Genomic DNA, 13,911 nt, shown 5'->3' with positions numbered 1-13,911 from the left:
TCTTGAGCCCCTTTTCTGACCCCCACTCCTGGACACCTATTTCAGGCCAAGCAGGACCCTCAGCCTCAGACTGTACAGACACCCACCCCATCTCCCCAGATTCTGCACAGATATCCTAAGCCCCATCCCCAACTCTACCCAGAACCCCCCCAGTCATTCTGTCTTAACCCCTAAGTCTCCAACCACATATCCCAGGCAATCCACCTTCCACACACCTCCCCTTATTCTCCAAGACCCAACCAAGCAGCCACTTTTTCTTCGGTTCCCCACAATCCTTCTCCCTCCTTGAATTCCCTGCCACCCCTATCCCCTCATACTACCTAGGCCCACTCCCCGAATAAATGTGATAGAGCTGGTACCAACTGCTTTATGTCTGGGCTGGGAAGAATAGGCTGGAGCAAGCAGAGGCCAGTGTGAAGGTGTGAAGGAGGGGAATGTTTATTGGGGGGATGTGGGGAGCAGGGGAACATCACTGGCGCTCATACATCTCCCGTAGGATCTTCATGCTTTCTGAGTACCGAAGCTGGTTCCGATGAGATGCCTCCTTCCACCTGTGGTGGGGGTGGAGAAGCAGAGGGAGGACTCAGCACTTGGGGCAGAGGCCATAGGGGTGCCAACAGGATGGGGATGCTCACCTCTGGCGGATGCGTTTCCAGCGCTGCATGTTGCGGTAGATGAGTGTGGATGGTGAGGGCTCAGGCTCGGAGGGCTGAGTGGACAGAGAAGCCAGGCTGGGTGGCCATGCCCGAGCCTCGTAACATATGCCCCAGAGCCCTGGGTCAGTTTGCATACCCACCTCATCATCGGGGGTACCCTGGGTCTCAGGCTGCAGCGGGGATGGAATTCGGGACCTGCAAGCATCACCAGATGGCCCAGCGGCTGTGGGTGGAGGCAGCTTGTACACATCGCGACTCTTGCTGCTGGTGACCTCTGAACTCTGGGGACACAAGGGCCCCACCCCGGGCCCAAGAGAGTTAAAGAAGGCCAGCACTATATACTTCACCCCTCCTGCCTCATCCAGTGACAATAGACATGGGGGTCTCACAGGGGCTTGTCTTAAGAGCCATGCCAAAGGAGTGTCTCCTGTCCAGTCCAGGGACCCCCCTCCACCTCTGCCCAGCCCAGGGACCCCCAGTTACTCCTGCTCAGCCCAACGACCCCCATCTTCTCCCCTAGGCCAGGTGGCTACACCTTTTTGCACTAAGGACCCCTGTTGAGCCCCCCAGCTTTTGGTCACATCTATCTGCCCAAGGGAGCCCTGTTCCCTCTCCCTCCTAGGCCAGGTAGCTGTGTCCGTCTGGTTTAGGGAGTTCCATCCATACTCTCAGCCAAAATGTTCATATCTGTGTGCCTCATCAGACCAGAAATCACTGAGGGACAGAGACCTGTGCCTGTCTATCCCACTAGCTTTGGGAGGACACCCTGTGGTTATCTATCTACCCACTGCCCCCCTGGCTGCCGGGAGGGGGCCCACCACACATCCAACCTCCTCATCGTCGGGCAGTGGGGGCAGTGGCGAGCTGGGGGAGCGTTCTCGCTCGCGCACTGAGGGGCTGTTGCGCATCCAGGCACGGCAGATTGGGTACAATGGTGTGTTCTCACTGAACTGAGCCAAGTCCACACTCCGGTCAAACAGCTTGATCACATATGTGTCTAGGGTGACGGGAGGGGAAGGTGTGTGAACATCCTCCCATAGCTCCCCATCATGGCCAGCCCTCTAGAGTCACCGCCTACTCACTGGATCGCTGTGGCCCTCCCTCAGCCAGCCCGTCATCCATCTCCCTCCTCTTCTTCCTCCGCTGGTGGGGGAAGCGGGCGGATGGTCTGTGTGGGGCAGGAGAACATCAGGACCAGGGCAGGGGCTGGAGACTTCTTGTCAGTTGGCTGGGGCCCCTGCCACCTTACCGTTTGCCGGTAGATGCAATGGAACAATCCCTGTGGGGAGACACAAGATGTCAGCAGGTGACTCTAAAACAAATGCCTGCTTAAAACCCCAAAAGGTACCCTGGGGAGACTGAGACGTTCACAGGGACCCCACCGAACTCTTAGGCCCTGCATCCCACCCACGCCTCCAGGGCTGGAAGTGCCAACCATAAGGAAACCTAAGCTTCTGCTGCCACAGGGTCTCTGTACATGCAGGGTGGTCAGGACTGCGGTGGAGGAAGTGTGGGGCAGAGCGGTCAGAGCCTGCATGAAGAAGGGAGTTATCCAGCACAAGACCTCAGATACAGATCCCATTAACAAAACTTACTTGCTGTGGGTGTCCGAGGGGGTTTTCCCAGCTTCCTCCTCCAGGCGCTCCCTGCTAGTGGAAGAGAACTGTGGGCTCAGGGTTCCCAGGGGCAAGTGGGAAGGCACCAAGTAGCTTTTCCATTGGGCCCCTTCCTCCCTAAGCCAGCCTCTGGGGTCCTACCCAGATCCACCCAGGATGACCCATAACTCCTGCTGGGCTAGGTCCCAACCTGTCCATGTGACTCTTCTCCAGCAGACACTGCAGGACAGCATCAAGTTGGTTCCGGGCCTTGGCCATCTCCAACTCTGGGGAAGAAGATACCAACCAGGAGTCGGTTCTAAGGCCCATCGCAGGTGGGCAGCCGACTAGGCTGAAGCAGGGCATCCACATCCAAGCCTGCGGCCGGGCCCAGGCACATTGGGCGGTGCAGAGGGCAAAGACAACTGACGTGAGGAGCAAGAGCTCCGGGTTCCAGGGTTGTCCCACATGCTCATGTGTGACCAAACGCAAGTCACCTTACCTCACTGAGCCTGTTTCCTCAACTTGAAAATAGGTCTCCCAATGATACCTATCTGCAAGGACCGTTTGAGGTTTATTTATTTATTTATTTATTTTTTTAATTTTTTTTTTTTTTTTAACGTTTATTTATTTTTGAGACAGAGAGACAGAGCATGAACGGGGGAGGGTCAGAGAGAGGGAGACACAGAATCTGAAACAGGCTCCAGGCTCTGGGCTGTGAGCACAGAGCCCGACGCAGGGCTCGAACTCACGGACCGCGAGATCATGACCTGAGCCGAAGTCGGCCGCTTAACCGACTGAGCCACCCAGGCGCCCCCCGTTTGAGGTTTAAATAAACCTATGTTGGGGCACCTGGGTGGCTCAGTTGGTTAAGTGTCCAACTTGGGCTCAGCTCATGATCTCCCTGTTCCTGAGTTCAAGCCCCGTGTCGGGCTCAGTGCCCCCGTGTCGGGCTCAGTGCTCACAGCTCAGAGCCTGGAGACTGCTTCAGATCCTGTGTCTCCCTCTCTTTCTCTGCCCCTCCCCCACTTGTGCCCTGTCTCTCTCTCAAAAATAAATAAAATGTTAAATTTTTTTTTAAACAAACCTATGTTATATATGAACCTCTTAGCAAGATGCAATTACAAGAAGATGTACAGAGTACTTATTATGTGCCAAGAATTATCCCAAGCACATTACACGTATTAACCCTTTAAATTCTCACAATAACTCTGGCAGGTAGATAGGATTGTCCCCATCTTATGGATGACGAAACTGAGGCACAGACAAGTTAGGCTAGGAAATTGCAGGACTGAGGATTTGCACTCAGGCACTCCACAGATGAAGTTATAAGGCAGAGACTCAAACTGGGTGCAGAATCTAGCTCCCAGATGTGGTCTGTTGGGCTGAGGCAGTGGTGTTATTTTAAATCTGAACTGAATCTAAATGGACAACATGTAATAATTGAGAGACTGCACCTAAAATATCCATTTTTGGCTCCCCCCCTGCCCCGCTCGAAATGAGATATGGGCCTACCTTCCTGCATTCCTGGCTCTGTTGGCCTCTGTGTTTGCCTCCCCTCATCATAGAACTTAAAGAGGTGATGATGTTATAAATATTCTCCTCTCGCCTTTGTGGGGTGTTTGCTCTCGTTCCAACCAGTACCTAGCATCACTCTAGTCCAGGGCTCAAAGCCTGGAAGGACGCTTGGGGACATGCTTTGCCAGCCCTGGGATGAAAGAGGCAGGGATTCCCAACAGCACGGAGGAGAGGCAGGGTGGGGGTGAAGGGCTGCAGGCAGCTGAGATTCTAACAGAGAGCCCTGGACAAGAGCCCAGGTATAAATCATACATACCCACATCTCTTTCCCTAGGCCCTGCTTCTCTCCTGAACCTCAGACCTTGGGATCCCATGGTCTCCTGGATACCTCCCCCTGGACATCCCCTAGGCCCCTACCATCTACTGGGTCCACACTGGCCTAGTGTCTCTCTAAACTTTACCACTTTTCCTGGGCCCCCATCTCTGGGGTAGCCCCACTCCCCCAGTCCTTCACTGGGCCTCATAATAGACACGTCTCATCTTCCTCCACCCCAGCTCACCAACCCCATGGCCTGTCCACTTGGCCTCCTGAGTATCTCTCTGCTCTCTCCCTATCCTGGTTCTCTCCCTTCCCCCAGGCTCCCAGCCTCAATCTCCTCCTCTGACCTACCCTGCACAACGTGGCCAGGAGACTCTTTGGAAAACCAAACCCACCCTGATCCTCCCCTGCATAGAATAGTCCACCACTCCGTAGTTCCCCAGGACTGAGTCTGAACTCTTTGGCCTGGTGTTCACAGGCCTCCAGTGACCCTGCCTGCCCCCCGCCCCCACCATCATCTGTAGTCAGGCCGTTATATTATACTCTTCCACTCATGATTTTTTTTTTTTTTTTTTTTTTTGGAATTTGGGGGAGATCTTTATTAACTCACTCCTCAGTTCAAAACCCTCCTTTGGCTTCCCATTTCCCTCAGAACAAAAGCCAAAGTCCTAACTTGGATCCACAAGAACTGTCCTCCTCCCTCTCCCTGTTTGCCATCATCTCACACTCTCCACCTGACTCTCTCTGCTTCAGACACACTGGCCTCTCTGCTGGGCCTTGAACGTGGCAGATGAGTCTTCCACCTCAGGACCTTTTCAGAGCTATTTCCTACATCTGATTTGCTGTTCCCTCATCTGTTCTCACTCCTTCTTTTTTTTTTTTTTTTTAATTATTTATTTTCGAGAAAGAGAAAGAGACAGAGAGAAAGAGAAAGAGAATGAATGAATCCTAAGCAGGATCCAGGCTCTGGGCTGTCAGTACAGAGCTGGACGTGGGGCAGGAACTCATGAACCCTGAGATCATGACCTGAGCTGAAGTCACAGGGCTCAACGGACTCAGCCACTCAGGTGCCCCACCTTGCCTCACTCCTGATCTTACCTTCTCCTGTTTCGTTTTATTAGAACTTATGCCATCTAACACCCTACAAATCATTTTGCTTTTTGCGGGGTCTGGATTCCATGCCTCTCCCACCACCCTCATTAACATGCCAGTCCTGGGTTCCCATCAGCTCGGACGCAACCCAAAATGACTTCCTCTCTCTCAGCTTCGGTTTCCCAGTCTACCACATTTCCTGCTTCCTAGGATTACTGGGATACAGGGACCGGGAGGATTAAATGCTTCTCTGTACTTCAAGTGCTGAGCACAATGCTTGACTCATGACCACTGCTGGAAATGGGGAAACCGAGGCAGAGGCAAGAAGTGTCCTTTTCATTGTCACACGTCTCAGGATCCCCGGGTCTTACTGTACCACACGGTCTGAGCCACCACCATTCAATCTCAACACTACCTTCAACACAGACCGGGAGGGTATGAAGATGGCAAGAATCGTTCAACGCCTGACATGGCGATAGTCAGGTGGGCGGCAGGAAGAAGTCGCGTGGTCCGTCTGATCGCGACAACCTTACCTATCGGGACTCCCATACCCTGATGGGTCCGGTGCTCCCCTACAGGCCCCCTACCTCGGGGTCCTCACCTGATTTCTCCACTTTCACCTTCACCGGAAACATGGCTTGGGTCTGAGGTGTGGCTAGCTGGGTCAGAGGAGGCCAAAGAGCCCCGGGTCATAAATGGAGGCCGAAGACTGACGGGAAGAGGTCAAAGATAAGCTTTGTGTGCGACCAGTCCTCCGCGCTGAGCAGTGTCCGGCGGCGACCGCCACTACAGCCGCCACCTCCTCTGTTTCCCTTCTGTGGGCGGGGTCCCTTTGGCAATTGCTTGTTCCCATTTGGCAGTGCCACCGTCGATCTCGTCCCTGACCAATTGACACCGCCGCCATCTGCTCCCAGCTGTAAGTCCCACCTTTCTGAGGCCCCGTTTCCGGAAACAAAGCAACGGCATCCCGGGGTGCTTCCTGGGAGGTGTAGTTCTACGTCCGAGACACAGCCAGGGTAACAACGCCTGCGCCGCGCGAGGCACGGTGGGAGACGTAGGATCAGGGCTGCGTGAGGTTTCTTGGAACTTGTAGTGTTAGGCGCTTTGAGGAAAACCAATTTAGCTATTACCAAGATTTATCTAACCGTAGGAGTCCTTCTTGTCCCCGAGAAGAAGACAAGTCTGGAGTTAGGCCGGGTTCAACCTCACTGAGCCCTCGCCAGGTGCCGGCTACCTGTTAATCTCTCCTCGGGAGCAACCATTTACTTAGCAAATATTTATTAGCGTGCCAGGCACTCTTCTAGGCACTGGGGACACTGCACAGAACAAAACCGACAAAAATTCCTGCCGTAATAGAGCTTATATTTCAGAGGATGTAAGATTACAAGAAAGAAGTAAAACAGTTTAAAAGAAATGTAATAAAAGAAAGAATACAACCTCAAGGCACTTAGGGAGTACCAACGTTCCGCATTGAAATTTTAAGTAGGACGGTCAAGGAAGCCTTCTCTGATAAAGCTCTTGGCTATGTTTATTGCTGCAGACAACATCTCCTTCAGAAAATGGGAAACTTCATTTACCACAGATGCTTTGGGTCTGATAAATTCTAAGAGGTAGTATTGATATCCACATTTCTTAAAAAAAAATTTTTTTTTAATGTTTTATTTTTGAGAGAAAGAGAGAGACAGAGCATGAACAGGGGAGGGCAGAGAGAGAGGGAGACACAAAATCCAAAGTAGGTTCCAGGCTCTGAGCTGTTAGCACAGAGCCTGATGGAGCGCTCGAACTCATGAACAGTGAGATCATGACCTGAGCCGAAGTTGGACACCTAACCTACTGAGCCACCCAGGTGCCCCAGTATCCACATTTCTGATGAGAGTACTGAGGCCAAGTGGGAAAGTAGAGTTTTCAAATTCACCCCCCCCCCCCCCAGGACAGGATAGCAGCCCCTAGTAAAGGAAGCATTGTTTCTTTCTTATTCTGCATCTGTAAAATAGGGTTCCTGAGCAGGAAAATTCCTATTTCAGAGGGTTCATAGAGTGAAGGATTGCACTACTGTGTGAAGCACTAAGCCTGGCACAAAGTGAGCATTCAATACACGTTTCTGAACATTAATAACCATTTTATGCTTCAACCTCCAAAAGATCCAGGAAGTCAATACAGAGAATCAGAGTCCTTTATTGGGGGATGTCAGCGAAGAACACAGGAGATGGGAACAAGTCTTAGGGGCTTGAGAGGGGCTTAGAGTAGAGGAGCCCATCCTGGGAGAATGAGAGAATGAGCAAGTCCCAGGCCTGTGTAGGAAGCTATCAGGGGGTACCTAGGGGTATGGTGAAGGAGAGATAGTCACCAAGGGCGCCCCAACGGGGCCGGTAGATCTGGAAGATGGTGATCCAGGTTGCGAGTACAATCACCCAGAAGAGGAAGCCCACAGCTGAGCGCCAGACATCTGTAAGAAGGAACAGGAATGGGTAAGGTTGGCCTCCAACTGCCCTCTGGCCTCCCCCAGACTGGCCCTCTCTTCTCTTTGGGAGCCCCAGAATTCTGAAGCCTCCATCATTCCCTCTGGACACCCAATGGCCTCCCTTCATCTGTGTCCTAGACTCACAGCCTTTGATTTGGCTCTGCTCTGTGTACGCCGGGACTAGGAACGCCTCTCGGAAGAACCAGAAGATGTTGACCAACCAGAGAAAAGGCAGGAAAGCAAACCCACCTAAGAGAAAACAAAACAAAACAAAACAAAACAACAACAACAACAAAACTGTAACAAAAAGCAATGACATTCACCCCCGCCCCAAACTTCTACATAGAGGACAGAAGGCCCTCTCCCATGTCCAAGTTCAAATGGAGATCTCTATCAGAGATTTAGGAATTCTGGCTCCTCCCTGTGACCCAAAAATCTGACTCCTCAATCATCTATTTCTCAGGCCCCAGAATCCACCCCCCCAGCCCCCCCCCCCCCCCGTCTCTTGGGACCCAGAAGTTGAGGCCCCAGCTTCCTCTTTCCTCAGGTCTCAGACCCTTCCCTCAGACCCAGGAGTCCGCAACTAAGACCCAAGAATCCAAGTCCCCGGGTCCTCTTCCGTCGGGCGCTCTAGTCCTGTCCCGGTCCCCTCTCTTCTCCTGGGACTCTAGGAATCGGCCTTTACCCAGGTAGTACTTCCGGCACAGATTTAGCTTCTCCTCGTTGGACACCCGCTCCAAGTTCATAGTTGCGCTGAGGCGGAGTCGTCCCGAGGGTCTGTAAGGGCAAGAGCCAAGCCTTGACCCCAGGTGACAGGTGCAGGGATCGCGAACAACCACGCCCCTATTACGACAAAACGGAGATAAAACTGAAGGGTGGGTTTGCTGAAAGAAGGGTACTCCGGCCCCCACCAGCAAGCTGACAGGGTTGAACGCTCTTCACGTTTATTGGGGTACGCGAAACGACCCCCAACTCACCAGTGGAACCTATTTCCTCCGCTTGGAAGCCTTTGCCACATTCAACTCCGGACGTTTGCGCGAGATACCGCAAGCATCTCTGGAGTTTGTAGTCTTTTTCAGCGAGGCAACGCTGCACGCATGCGCCTTCGGGGAACTCCGGGAGGCGGTGATTTTGCGGGGAGGGCGCAGGTCTCCAACACGCAAGCGCAGCAGACGGTCTAGGAGCCCGTGCGGTGGAGCGAGGCAGCGACAAACTACACTTCCCAATGCTCTAAAGCAACGGAAATGACGTAAAGAGCCGACTGAGTTGGAGGGTTCGAGTAAAAATGGCTGAATATTTAGCTTCGATATTCGGGACTGAGAAGGACAAGTGAGAACGGGCGCAGGGAGTGGCCCCCTGCGGGGACCGGGGCCGGGACATTTGGTTCCCTGGTGGCTGGGAGGCGTTGGGCGGTGTTTCTGGGGTGTCCGGCCTCCCCGGCCCTCGGTTCACCTCTGTCTTTGCACCTCTTCCAGGGTTAACTGCTCTTTTTACTTTAAGATCGGGGCCTGCCGGCACGGGGACCGGTGCTCCCGGCTTCACAACAAACCGACTTTCAGCCAGGTGAGACCCGGCACGGAGCCTTGAGGGTTAACGCCTCCCAGCCATTCCCCTTCTGTTGTCCATCATCACGAGGTCCCGCCTTTTCCGGATTTCAAAGGCCCACCTTACCACCGGCTTTTTTCCTGTCGGGCCTCTGCGGGTTCCTCCCCTTCCCTCAGGTCCCTCTCGCCACGCCCCCGTACTTACGAACTACACTGCTGGGCTGTTCCTGACTGCTAGGTTTCTCTTCTGGTTTCCTTAAGCGCAAGCATCGCTGATGCGCTCAATCAAGGTGCTTAGGCTTCTTCTCTGTTGCCTGGTCTCAGCCCCAACCTTCATACCCCACCCCTTTGCATGAGCTCAGGCCCCCGCCCCCTTTAAATTCTGTTCAGACCATAGTGCTGCTCAACCTGTACCGGAATCCACAGAACACCGCCCAAACCGCAGACGGATCACACTGTGAGTGAGGGGCCGGTCTTGGGGGCAGGGCAGACAGACCCCGGCAGGCCACCCCCTGATTTCATCCTGCCCCCTCCTCCAGGTCACGTGAGCGACGTGGAGGTGCAAGAACACTATGATAACTTCTTCGAGGTGAGGGTTGGCAAGGGATGGGTTGAGTTTCCTGTGGGCCAGGAGCTCAGCTGAATGCCTCCTGATCTTCCGCAGGAGGTGTTCACGGAGCTGCAGGAGAAGTACGGGGAGATTGAAGAGATGAATGTGTGCGACAACCTGGGGGACCACCTCGTGGGCAATGTCTACGTCAAGGTGTCTGCTTTCCCCCCAATAGAGCCTACAGGTGGAGGCATTTCAGTGTCACCACTGAAGCCTCACAGCTTGAGGTCCATCACCAAATCCAGCCCAGCCCCAGAGCTGCTAACTGATTCCCTAAAGACTTCTGAGTTTGCCAGCCCTGATCGATTTTTCCCTTAGTTTCGGCGTGAGGAGGATGCAGAGCGGGCAGTGGCTGAACTCAATAACCGCTGGTTCAATGGGCAGGCAGTGCATGCTGAGCTGTCTCCTGTCACCGACTTCCGGGAGTCGTGCTGTCGGCAATACGAGATGGGGTATGGTAGTACGGGGGTGGGATGGGCACCAGGAGTTCCAGACTCCTGTGTGTTGGGAAGCTGTCCTCGACGGCAGCGTCCTCCATCCATCTATCCCCTACCCAGGGAATGTACCCGGGGTGGCTTCTGCAACTTCATGCACCTTCGGCCCATCTCCCGGAATCTTCGACGTCAGCTGTATGGGCGAGGACCCAGGCGCAGGTACCTCAGGATCAGCTTGTCAGGATGTCTCATACCCTAAGGCCTTTGTACCCTGGGATGGACCTTATCCTATGTCCCCATAACAGCGTGTCTCTTTTAGATCCTAAGACTAGTTCTGAGCATCATCCCAGGACCAGCGCCTAAATCTCAACCCCAAAACCAGCTGGAACTCCAAACCCCCAAACCCAAGACCAGTCTGGATCTCCAATCCAGAGATCAGTTCCTGAGCACCTGTCCTGATACCACTCAGTAACTCTGGTTATTTCATCACCTGCCCTGCCCTACCCCAGAACTGAGAGGCAGGCCTGGGGAAGTGTGCAACATTTTTCACAGCTCTAACCCTCATCTCTCCTCTCCTGTTCCCAGGTCACCCCCAAGGTCCCATACTGGTCACCGCCCCCGAGAAAGAAACCGAAGACGTTCCCCAGACCACCGGCATGGCCGCTTCTGAGACCCTGGCTCCCTTGACCTCCACCCCTGACAGGCATAAATGTTCCTGGCCAGAACACCTCCTGAAAGCTTCCTTACCTCCCCAGCGCCGTCTTCCCCAGGCTCCGGGGCTCCGTGATGTTAATCTGTTAAACACAGGGACCTTCCTTTACCACCCTTCCCCTAATAAAGTTCTGTATTGAGGGTTTAGAACCTGTTAGCTTGAGCCTAGCTGTGGGCTGGAGTTTCCTTCCACCCCCGCATCTCCTGACGAAAAGGGGAAGCGGGCTGGGCTCTGGCCACAACTTCAGCTGAAGAACTTCCAGCAACAGGTGGGAAAGCAGCAGGCTCCGGGCCCAAGGCTCTAGAAACCCCTCAGTGGGACCGGTAGCAGTGGGGACGCTTTTGTGCTGGGAACTTCAGGACATTTCTCGAAGGCTTCTCAAGGGGGAGGTGCCTGATTGTGGCAGGTTGGAGGATTCCCAGCCCGGAGGAGATTGGGGTTGGGAGCTAAGGTAAGGCCCCTGGGAGTTGAGTGGGAGTCTCCAGAGGGTGAGGTCCGGGTGCTCCATGCCAGCTCCCCTGAGGTGGGAGTTCGCGATACCTAATAGTTAAGCTTACTGTATGCTAGGTGCTGTTCTAAGCAGTTTACTTCTAGTAATGGTTTTAAGTCTTCGAAATAAACCTTTGAGACAGGTACTGTTCTCCTGTTTTAGGGATGAGAAAAGAGGTAAGGAAGATGGCAGCGGTGGGATATGAATCCACTCTGTGGTTCCTGAGTCCTCATTCTAGCAATCTAGAGGCCTTGGTGGTCCTTCTAATAACGGGTCAGGAGCTGGACTAGGGGCTGGGGGGGGGGGGGGGGGGGGTGGGGGGTAGGTTCCCCGTCTTCCAAAACGGTTTGGGTATCCCAAGCCCCCACATCACTGCTTCCTTCTTCTGCCCTGGTTTCCTGGAAAGTGTGACAGAGGCGCTGTGGCCGGAAGTTCTGTGGTCATGGCCCCCCAGGCTACAGACCCCGCCCGGATGGGGCCCCTACGCCGCCTCCTGACTGCGGCACTACTTCTGGCTCAGGCTGCGCCTCAGGAGGCCTCCCAGCACTGCGGGCGCCTAGAGTACTGGAACCCTGATAACCGGTGCTGCAGCAGCTGCCTGCAGCGCTTTGGGCCGCCCCCCTGCCCGGGTGAGGAGCAGGGGCCGGGGTATGAGGGCGGAGCCAGGAGGTGATAAGGAGATGGGGAAGGGACGAGGTCTGTGGATTATTGTCTGTGAGGCTTCCTTCTGCGTGGGGGCGGCCGGCCCTATGCAGATAAGACGGCAGGGGCGCTGAGCCTGTGACGGAAGGGATGGTATGGGTTACGTTAGTGCCAAGGCGAAGTGGTCCTGCCAGTGAGAGGGGCCGAATCTCGGCGGTGTTCAGAGGGTGGGCTGTGTGGCTAAATCGGGAGTGGGTGGGACTTGGTGCCGAAGCGGGGCGGGGCCTGTGTAGAGAGGGTCTTGAGCCTGCTTGGCCAGTGCGGGGAGGGTGGCACGTCCACTGATAGGGTGGGTGAGTGGAGTACAAGGTCGGGATAGGACAAAGGGGAAAGGGAGTCGTTAGTGCAGAAGAGGAGGGGCTGGGCAGCCACACGTGAGACTTTGTTTCCCACCAGACTACGAGTTTTCGGAAAACTGCGGATTCAATGATTTTGCCGATCACGTGACATACCCCTTCAAAGAGTGTCCCTTTGGGCAGTGCAACCCCGACAATGCGGAGCTATGTAGCCCTTGTGGCGCCGGAGCCACGGCCCCCGCTCCCGCAGGGAGCAGGAGCGGAACCCAGCGTCGCTGCAGAGAGGTGCGGGTAGGCCCCGGAGGGCCTGGGAAGGGGTGCAGCCTGTCGGATGCGGGACAGGGGCTGGGGGGAGTGGTTTTGGGGTTAGGTGGGCGGGGTCTGGACTAAGGGAGGGAGTGTAGTCCCACTGAAGAGAATAATAGGGTTGGGGGAATAGTAGTATCAGGAGACCTACCTGGGTTAGGGGGTGGGTCGCTGGCTCAGGTAGGGATTTGGTCCCACTGAGGGATATAAGGATGGGAGGTTCAGGCTGAGGGGGGCAGAAGTGGGTGGGGCACGCCTCCAGCTTTACTCCAACCTATTTGCAGAAGCCGGTCCCTCCCAAGGAGCCCTGTCCTCTCAAGTCTGGGAAACCCAGAGTGTATAGCTCCCAGGAGCCCAGCCCATCAGCGATTTCCAGTGTCTCCTGGATACCTGAGCGCAACGTCACTCAGCAGGCCTTGCCGAATTTTGCCCTGCCAGTGGTGCTGGTTCTCATGGTGCTGGTTCTGCTGGTGACCTCAGCAGTGATCCTTCTGCTTGCCCAGCGGTGTCACCGCCGGGCAAAAGTCCTCCATCCCTACCCCGGCTTGGTTTGTGGCGACACCAGTATCCATACGGTCTTCTCCTTGCCCTCGTCCTCTCCAGGCTCCCTGGAGGCATCAGACGCAGGGGATAAGGTCTCTCTGGTTCCACTCCTGGGCAGAGGTTAGTCGGGGACGTGCCAGGGAGGGAAAAGGTGGACTAGAAGATTGCCCTTCCTCTTCCTCACCCCTCCATTTGTCTCCCAGAACTGCCGAGTCTGGCATCACAGCCCCTGTCTCGCCTCCTGGATGAGCTGGAGGTGCTGGAGGAGCTGATAGTGCTGCTGGATCCTGAACCTGGGCCAGGTGGGGGGATGGCACGCGGCACCACGAGACACCTGGCGGCGAGGTACGGAGTGCCCGCTGCCTGGTCCACCTTTGCCTACTCACTGCGACCCAGTCGCTCGCCACTGCGGGCCCTGATCGAGATGGTGGTGGCAAGGGAGCCCTCTGCTTCTCTGGGGCAGTTTGGCACACACCTGGCCCAGCTGGGGCGGGCAGATGCGCTGCAGGTGCTGTCCAAACTTGGCTGATCTGGGGCTTGTTCGGCCTCCTCCTCAATAAAGTTTCCCATGAATTGCCTGCTGCCTCTGGGCCTCATTAAGGTGCCTTTTTGAAATACGGTCTTTACTGGGCC

General features: G+C 54.9%; 4 protein-coding genes across 8 annotated transcripts; 2 read left to right on the top strand and 2 right to left on the bottom strand.

Annotated features, from left to right (window-relative positions):
• Nucleotides 1-414: 414 nt before the first annotated feature.
• On the bottom strand, nucleotides 415-6,129 carry LOC125918292 (protein lin-37 homolog). 2 transcript variants are annotated; one of them, XM_049624306.1, is made up of 9 exons: nucleotides 5,782-6,129; nucleotides 2,463-2,538; nucleotides 2,252-2,305; nucleotides 1,906-1,935; nucleotides 1,739-1,824; nucleotides 1,487-1,653; nucleotides 797-937; nucleotides 636-709; nucleotides 415-551 (listed from the first exon to the last, which is right to left on the bottom strand). In XM_049624306.1, exons 1-9 carry the CDS (start codon nucleotides 5,813-5,815, stop codon nucleotides 470-472), a joined length of 744 nt encoding a protein of 247 aa, XP_049480263.1. In that variant the 5' UTR covers nucleotides 5,816-6,129; the 3' UTR covers nucleotides 415-469. The 2 variants fall into 2 exon arrangements, with proteins under 2 accessions (XP_049480263.1, XP_049480264.1); XM_049624307.1 differs by having other exon boundaries at nucleotides 2,252-2,302.
• Nucleotides 6,130-7,335: 1,206 nt separating this feature from the next.
• On the bottom strand, nucleotides 7,336-8,720 carry LOC125918290 (gamma-secretase subunit PEN-2). Its single transcript, XM_049624304.1, has 4 exons — nucleotides 8,619-8,720; nucleotides 8,327-8,484; nucleotides 7,786-7,890; nucleotides 7,336-7,626 (listed from the first exon to the last, which is right to left on the bottom strand). Exons 1-4 carry the CDS (start codon nucleotides 8,657-8,659, stop codon nucleotides 7,487-7,489), a joined length of 444 nt encoding a protein of 147 aa, XP_049480261.1. The 5' UTR covers nucleotides 8,660-8,720; the 3' UTR covers nucleotides 7,336-7,486.
• A 48-nt stretch (nucleotides 8,721-8,768) lies between these two features.
• LOC125918289 (splicing factor U2AF 26 kDa subunit) lies at nucleotides 8,769-10,909 on the top strand. 2 transcript variants are annotated; one of them, XR_007456415.1, is made up of 9 exons: nucleotides 8,769-8,970; nucleotides 9,117-9,204; nucleotides 9,576-9,642; nucleotides 9,725-9,774; nucleotides 9,850-9,948; nucleotides 10,114-10,247; nucleotides 10,353-10,448; nucleotides 10,549-10,697; nucleotides 10,815-10,909. XR_007456415.1 is itself a non-coding variant. In XM_049624303.1 (8 exons), exons 1-8 carry the CDS (start codon nucleotides 8,927-8,929, stop codon nucleotides 10,897-10,899), a joined length of 663 nt encoding a protein of 220 aa, XP_049480260.1. In that variant the 5' UTR covers nucleotides 8,774-8,926. The 2 variants fall into 2 exon arrangements, 1 of the variants encoding a protein (XP_049480260.1); XM_049624303.1 differs by lacking the exon at nucleotides 10,549-10,697 and having other exon boundaries at nucleotides 8,774-8,970; nucleotides 10,815-10,899.
• Nucleotides 10,910-11,314: 405 nt separating this feature from the next.
• Nucleotides 11,315-13,856, top strand: LOC125918287 (IGF-like family receptor 1). Of its 3 annotated transcripts, none has more exons than XM_049624302.1 (5): nucleotides 11,315-11,392; nucleotides 11,838-12,060; nucleotides 12,530-12,714; nucleotides 13,020-13,398; nucleotides 13,482-13,856. In XM_049624302.1, the coding sequence occupies exons 2-5, from the start codon at nucleotides 11,874-11,876 to the stop codon at nucleotides 13,805-13,807; spliced, it is 1,077 nt and encodes a 358-aa protein (XP_049480259.1). In that variant the 5' UTR covers nucleotides 11,315-11,392; nucleotides 11,838-11,873; the 3' UTR covers nucleotides 13,808-13,856. The 3 variants fall into 3 exon arrangements, with proteins under 3 accessions (XP_049480259.1, XP_049480257.1, XP_049480258.1); XM_049624300.1 differs by lacking the exon at nucleotides 11,315-11,392 and adding an exon at nucleotides 11,616-11,704; XM_049624301.1 differs by lacking the exon at nucleotides 11,315-11,392 and having other exon boundaries at nucleotides 11,729-12,060.
• Nucleotides 13,857-13,911: the final 55 nt, after the last annotated feature.

Source organism: Panthera uncia, unplaced genomic scaffold (genome assembly GCF_023721935.1).
Source record: "Panthera uncia isolate 11264 unplaced genomic scaffold, Puncia_PCG_1.0 HiC_scaffold_647, whole genome shotgun sequence".
In the NCBI taxonomy this organism is placed as follows: domain Eukaryota; kingdom Metazoa; phylum Chordata; class Mammalia; order Carnivora; family Felidae; genus Panthera; species Panthera uncia.
This window is presented reverse-complemented; position numbering and strand designations above follow the sequence as displayed.

Coding starts and splice junctions, on each gene's coding strand:
- LOC125918292 (XM_049624306.1), bottom strand. CDS start 5,815: ATGTTTCCGGTGAAGGTGAAAGTGGAGAAATCAG. Junction 1,654..1,738: donor GGGAGGGCCACAGCGATCCA/GTGAGTAGGCGG, acceptor CCGTCACCCTAG/ACACATATGTGATCAAGCTG. Junction 938..1,486: donor CACTGCCCGACGATGAGGAG/GTTGGATGTGTG, acceptor TTGTGTCCCCAG/AGTTCAGAGGTCACCAGCAG.
- LOC125918290 (XM_049624304.1), bottom strand. CDS start 8,659: ATGTGGCAAAGGCTTCCAAGCGGAGGAAATAGGTTCCACTG. Junction 7,891..8,326: donor GTGCCGGAAGTACTACCTGG/GTAAAGGCCGAT, acceptor GTTTTCTCTTAG/GTGGGTTTGCTTTCCTGCCT. Junction 7,627..7,785: donor GCAGAGCCAAATCAAAGGCT/GTGAGTCTAGGA, acceptor TCCTTCTTACAG/ATGTCTGGCGCTCAGCTGTG.
- LOC125918289 (XM_049624303.1), top strand. CDS start 8,927: ATGGCTGAATATTTAGCTTCGATATTCGGGACTGAGAAGGACAA. Junction 9,775..9,849: donor ACTATGATAACTTCTTCGAG/GTGAGGGTTGGC, acceptor GATCTTCCGCAG/GAGGTGTTCACGGAGCTGCA. Junction 10,248..10,352: donor TGTCGGCAATACGAGATGGG/GTATGGTAGTAC, acceptor TCCCCTACCCAG/GGAATGTACCCGGGGTGGCT.
- LOC125918287 (XM_049624302.1), top strand. CDS start 11,874: ATGGCCCCCCAGGCTACAGACCCCGCCCGGATGGGGCCCCTACGCCGC. Junction 12,715..13,019: donor CCCAGCGTCGCTGCAGAGAG/GTGCGGGTAGGC, acceptor ACCTATTTGCAG/AAGCCGGTCCCTCCCAAGGA. Junction 13,399..13,481: donor GGTTCCACTCCTGGGCAGAG/GTTAGTCGGGGA, acceptor TTTGTCTCCCAG/AACTGCCGAGTCTGGCATCA.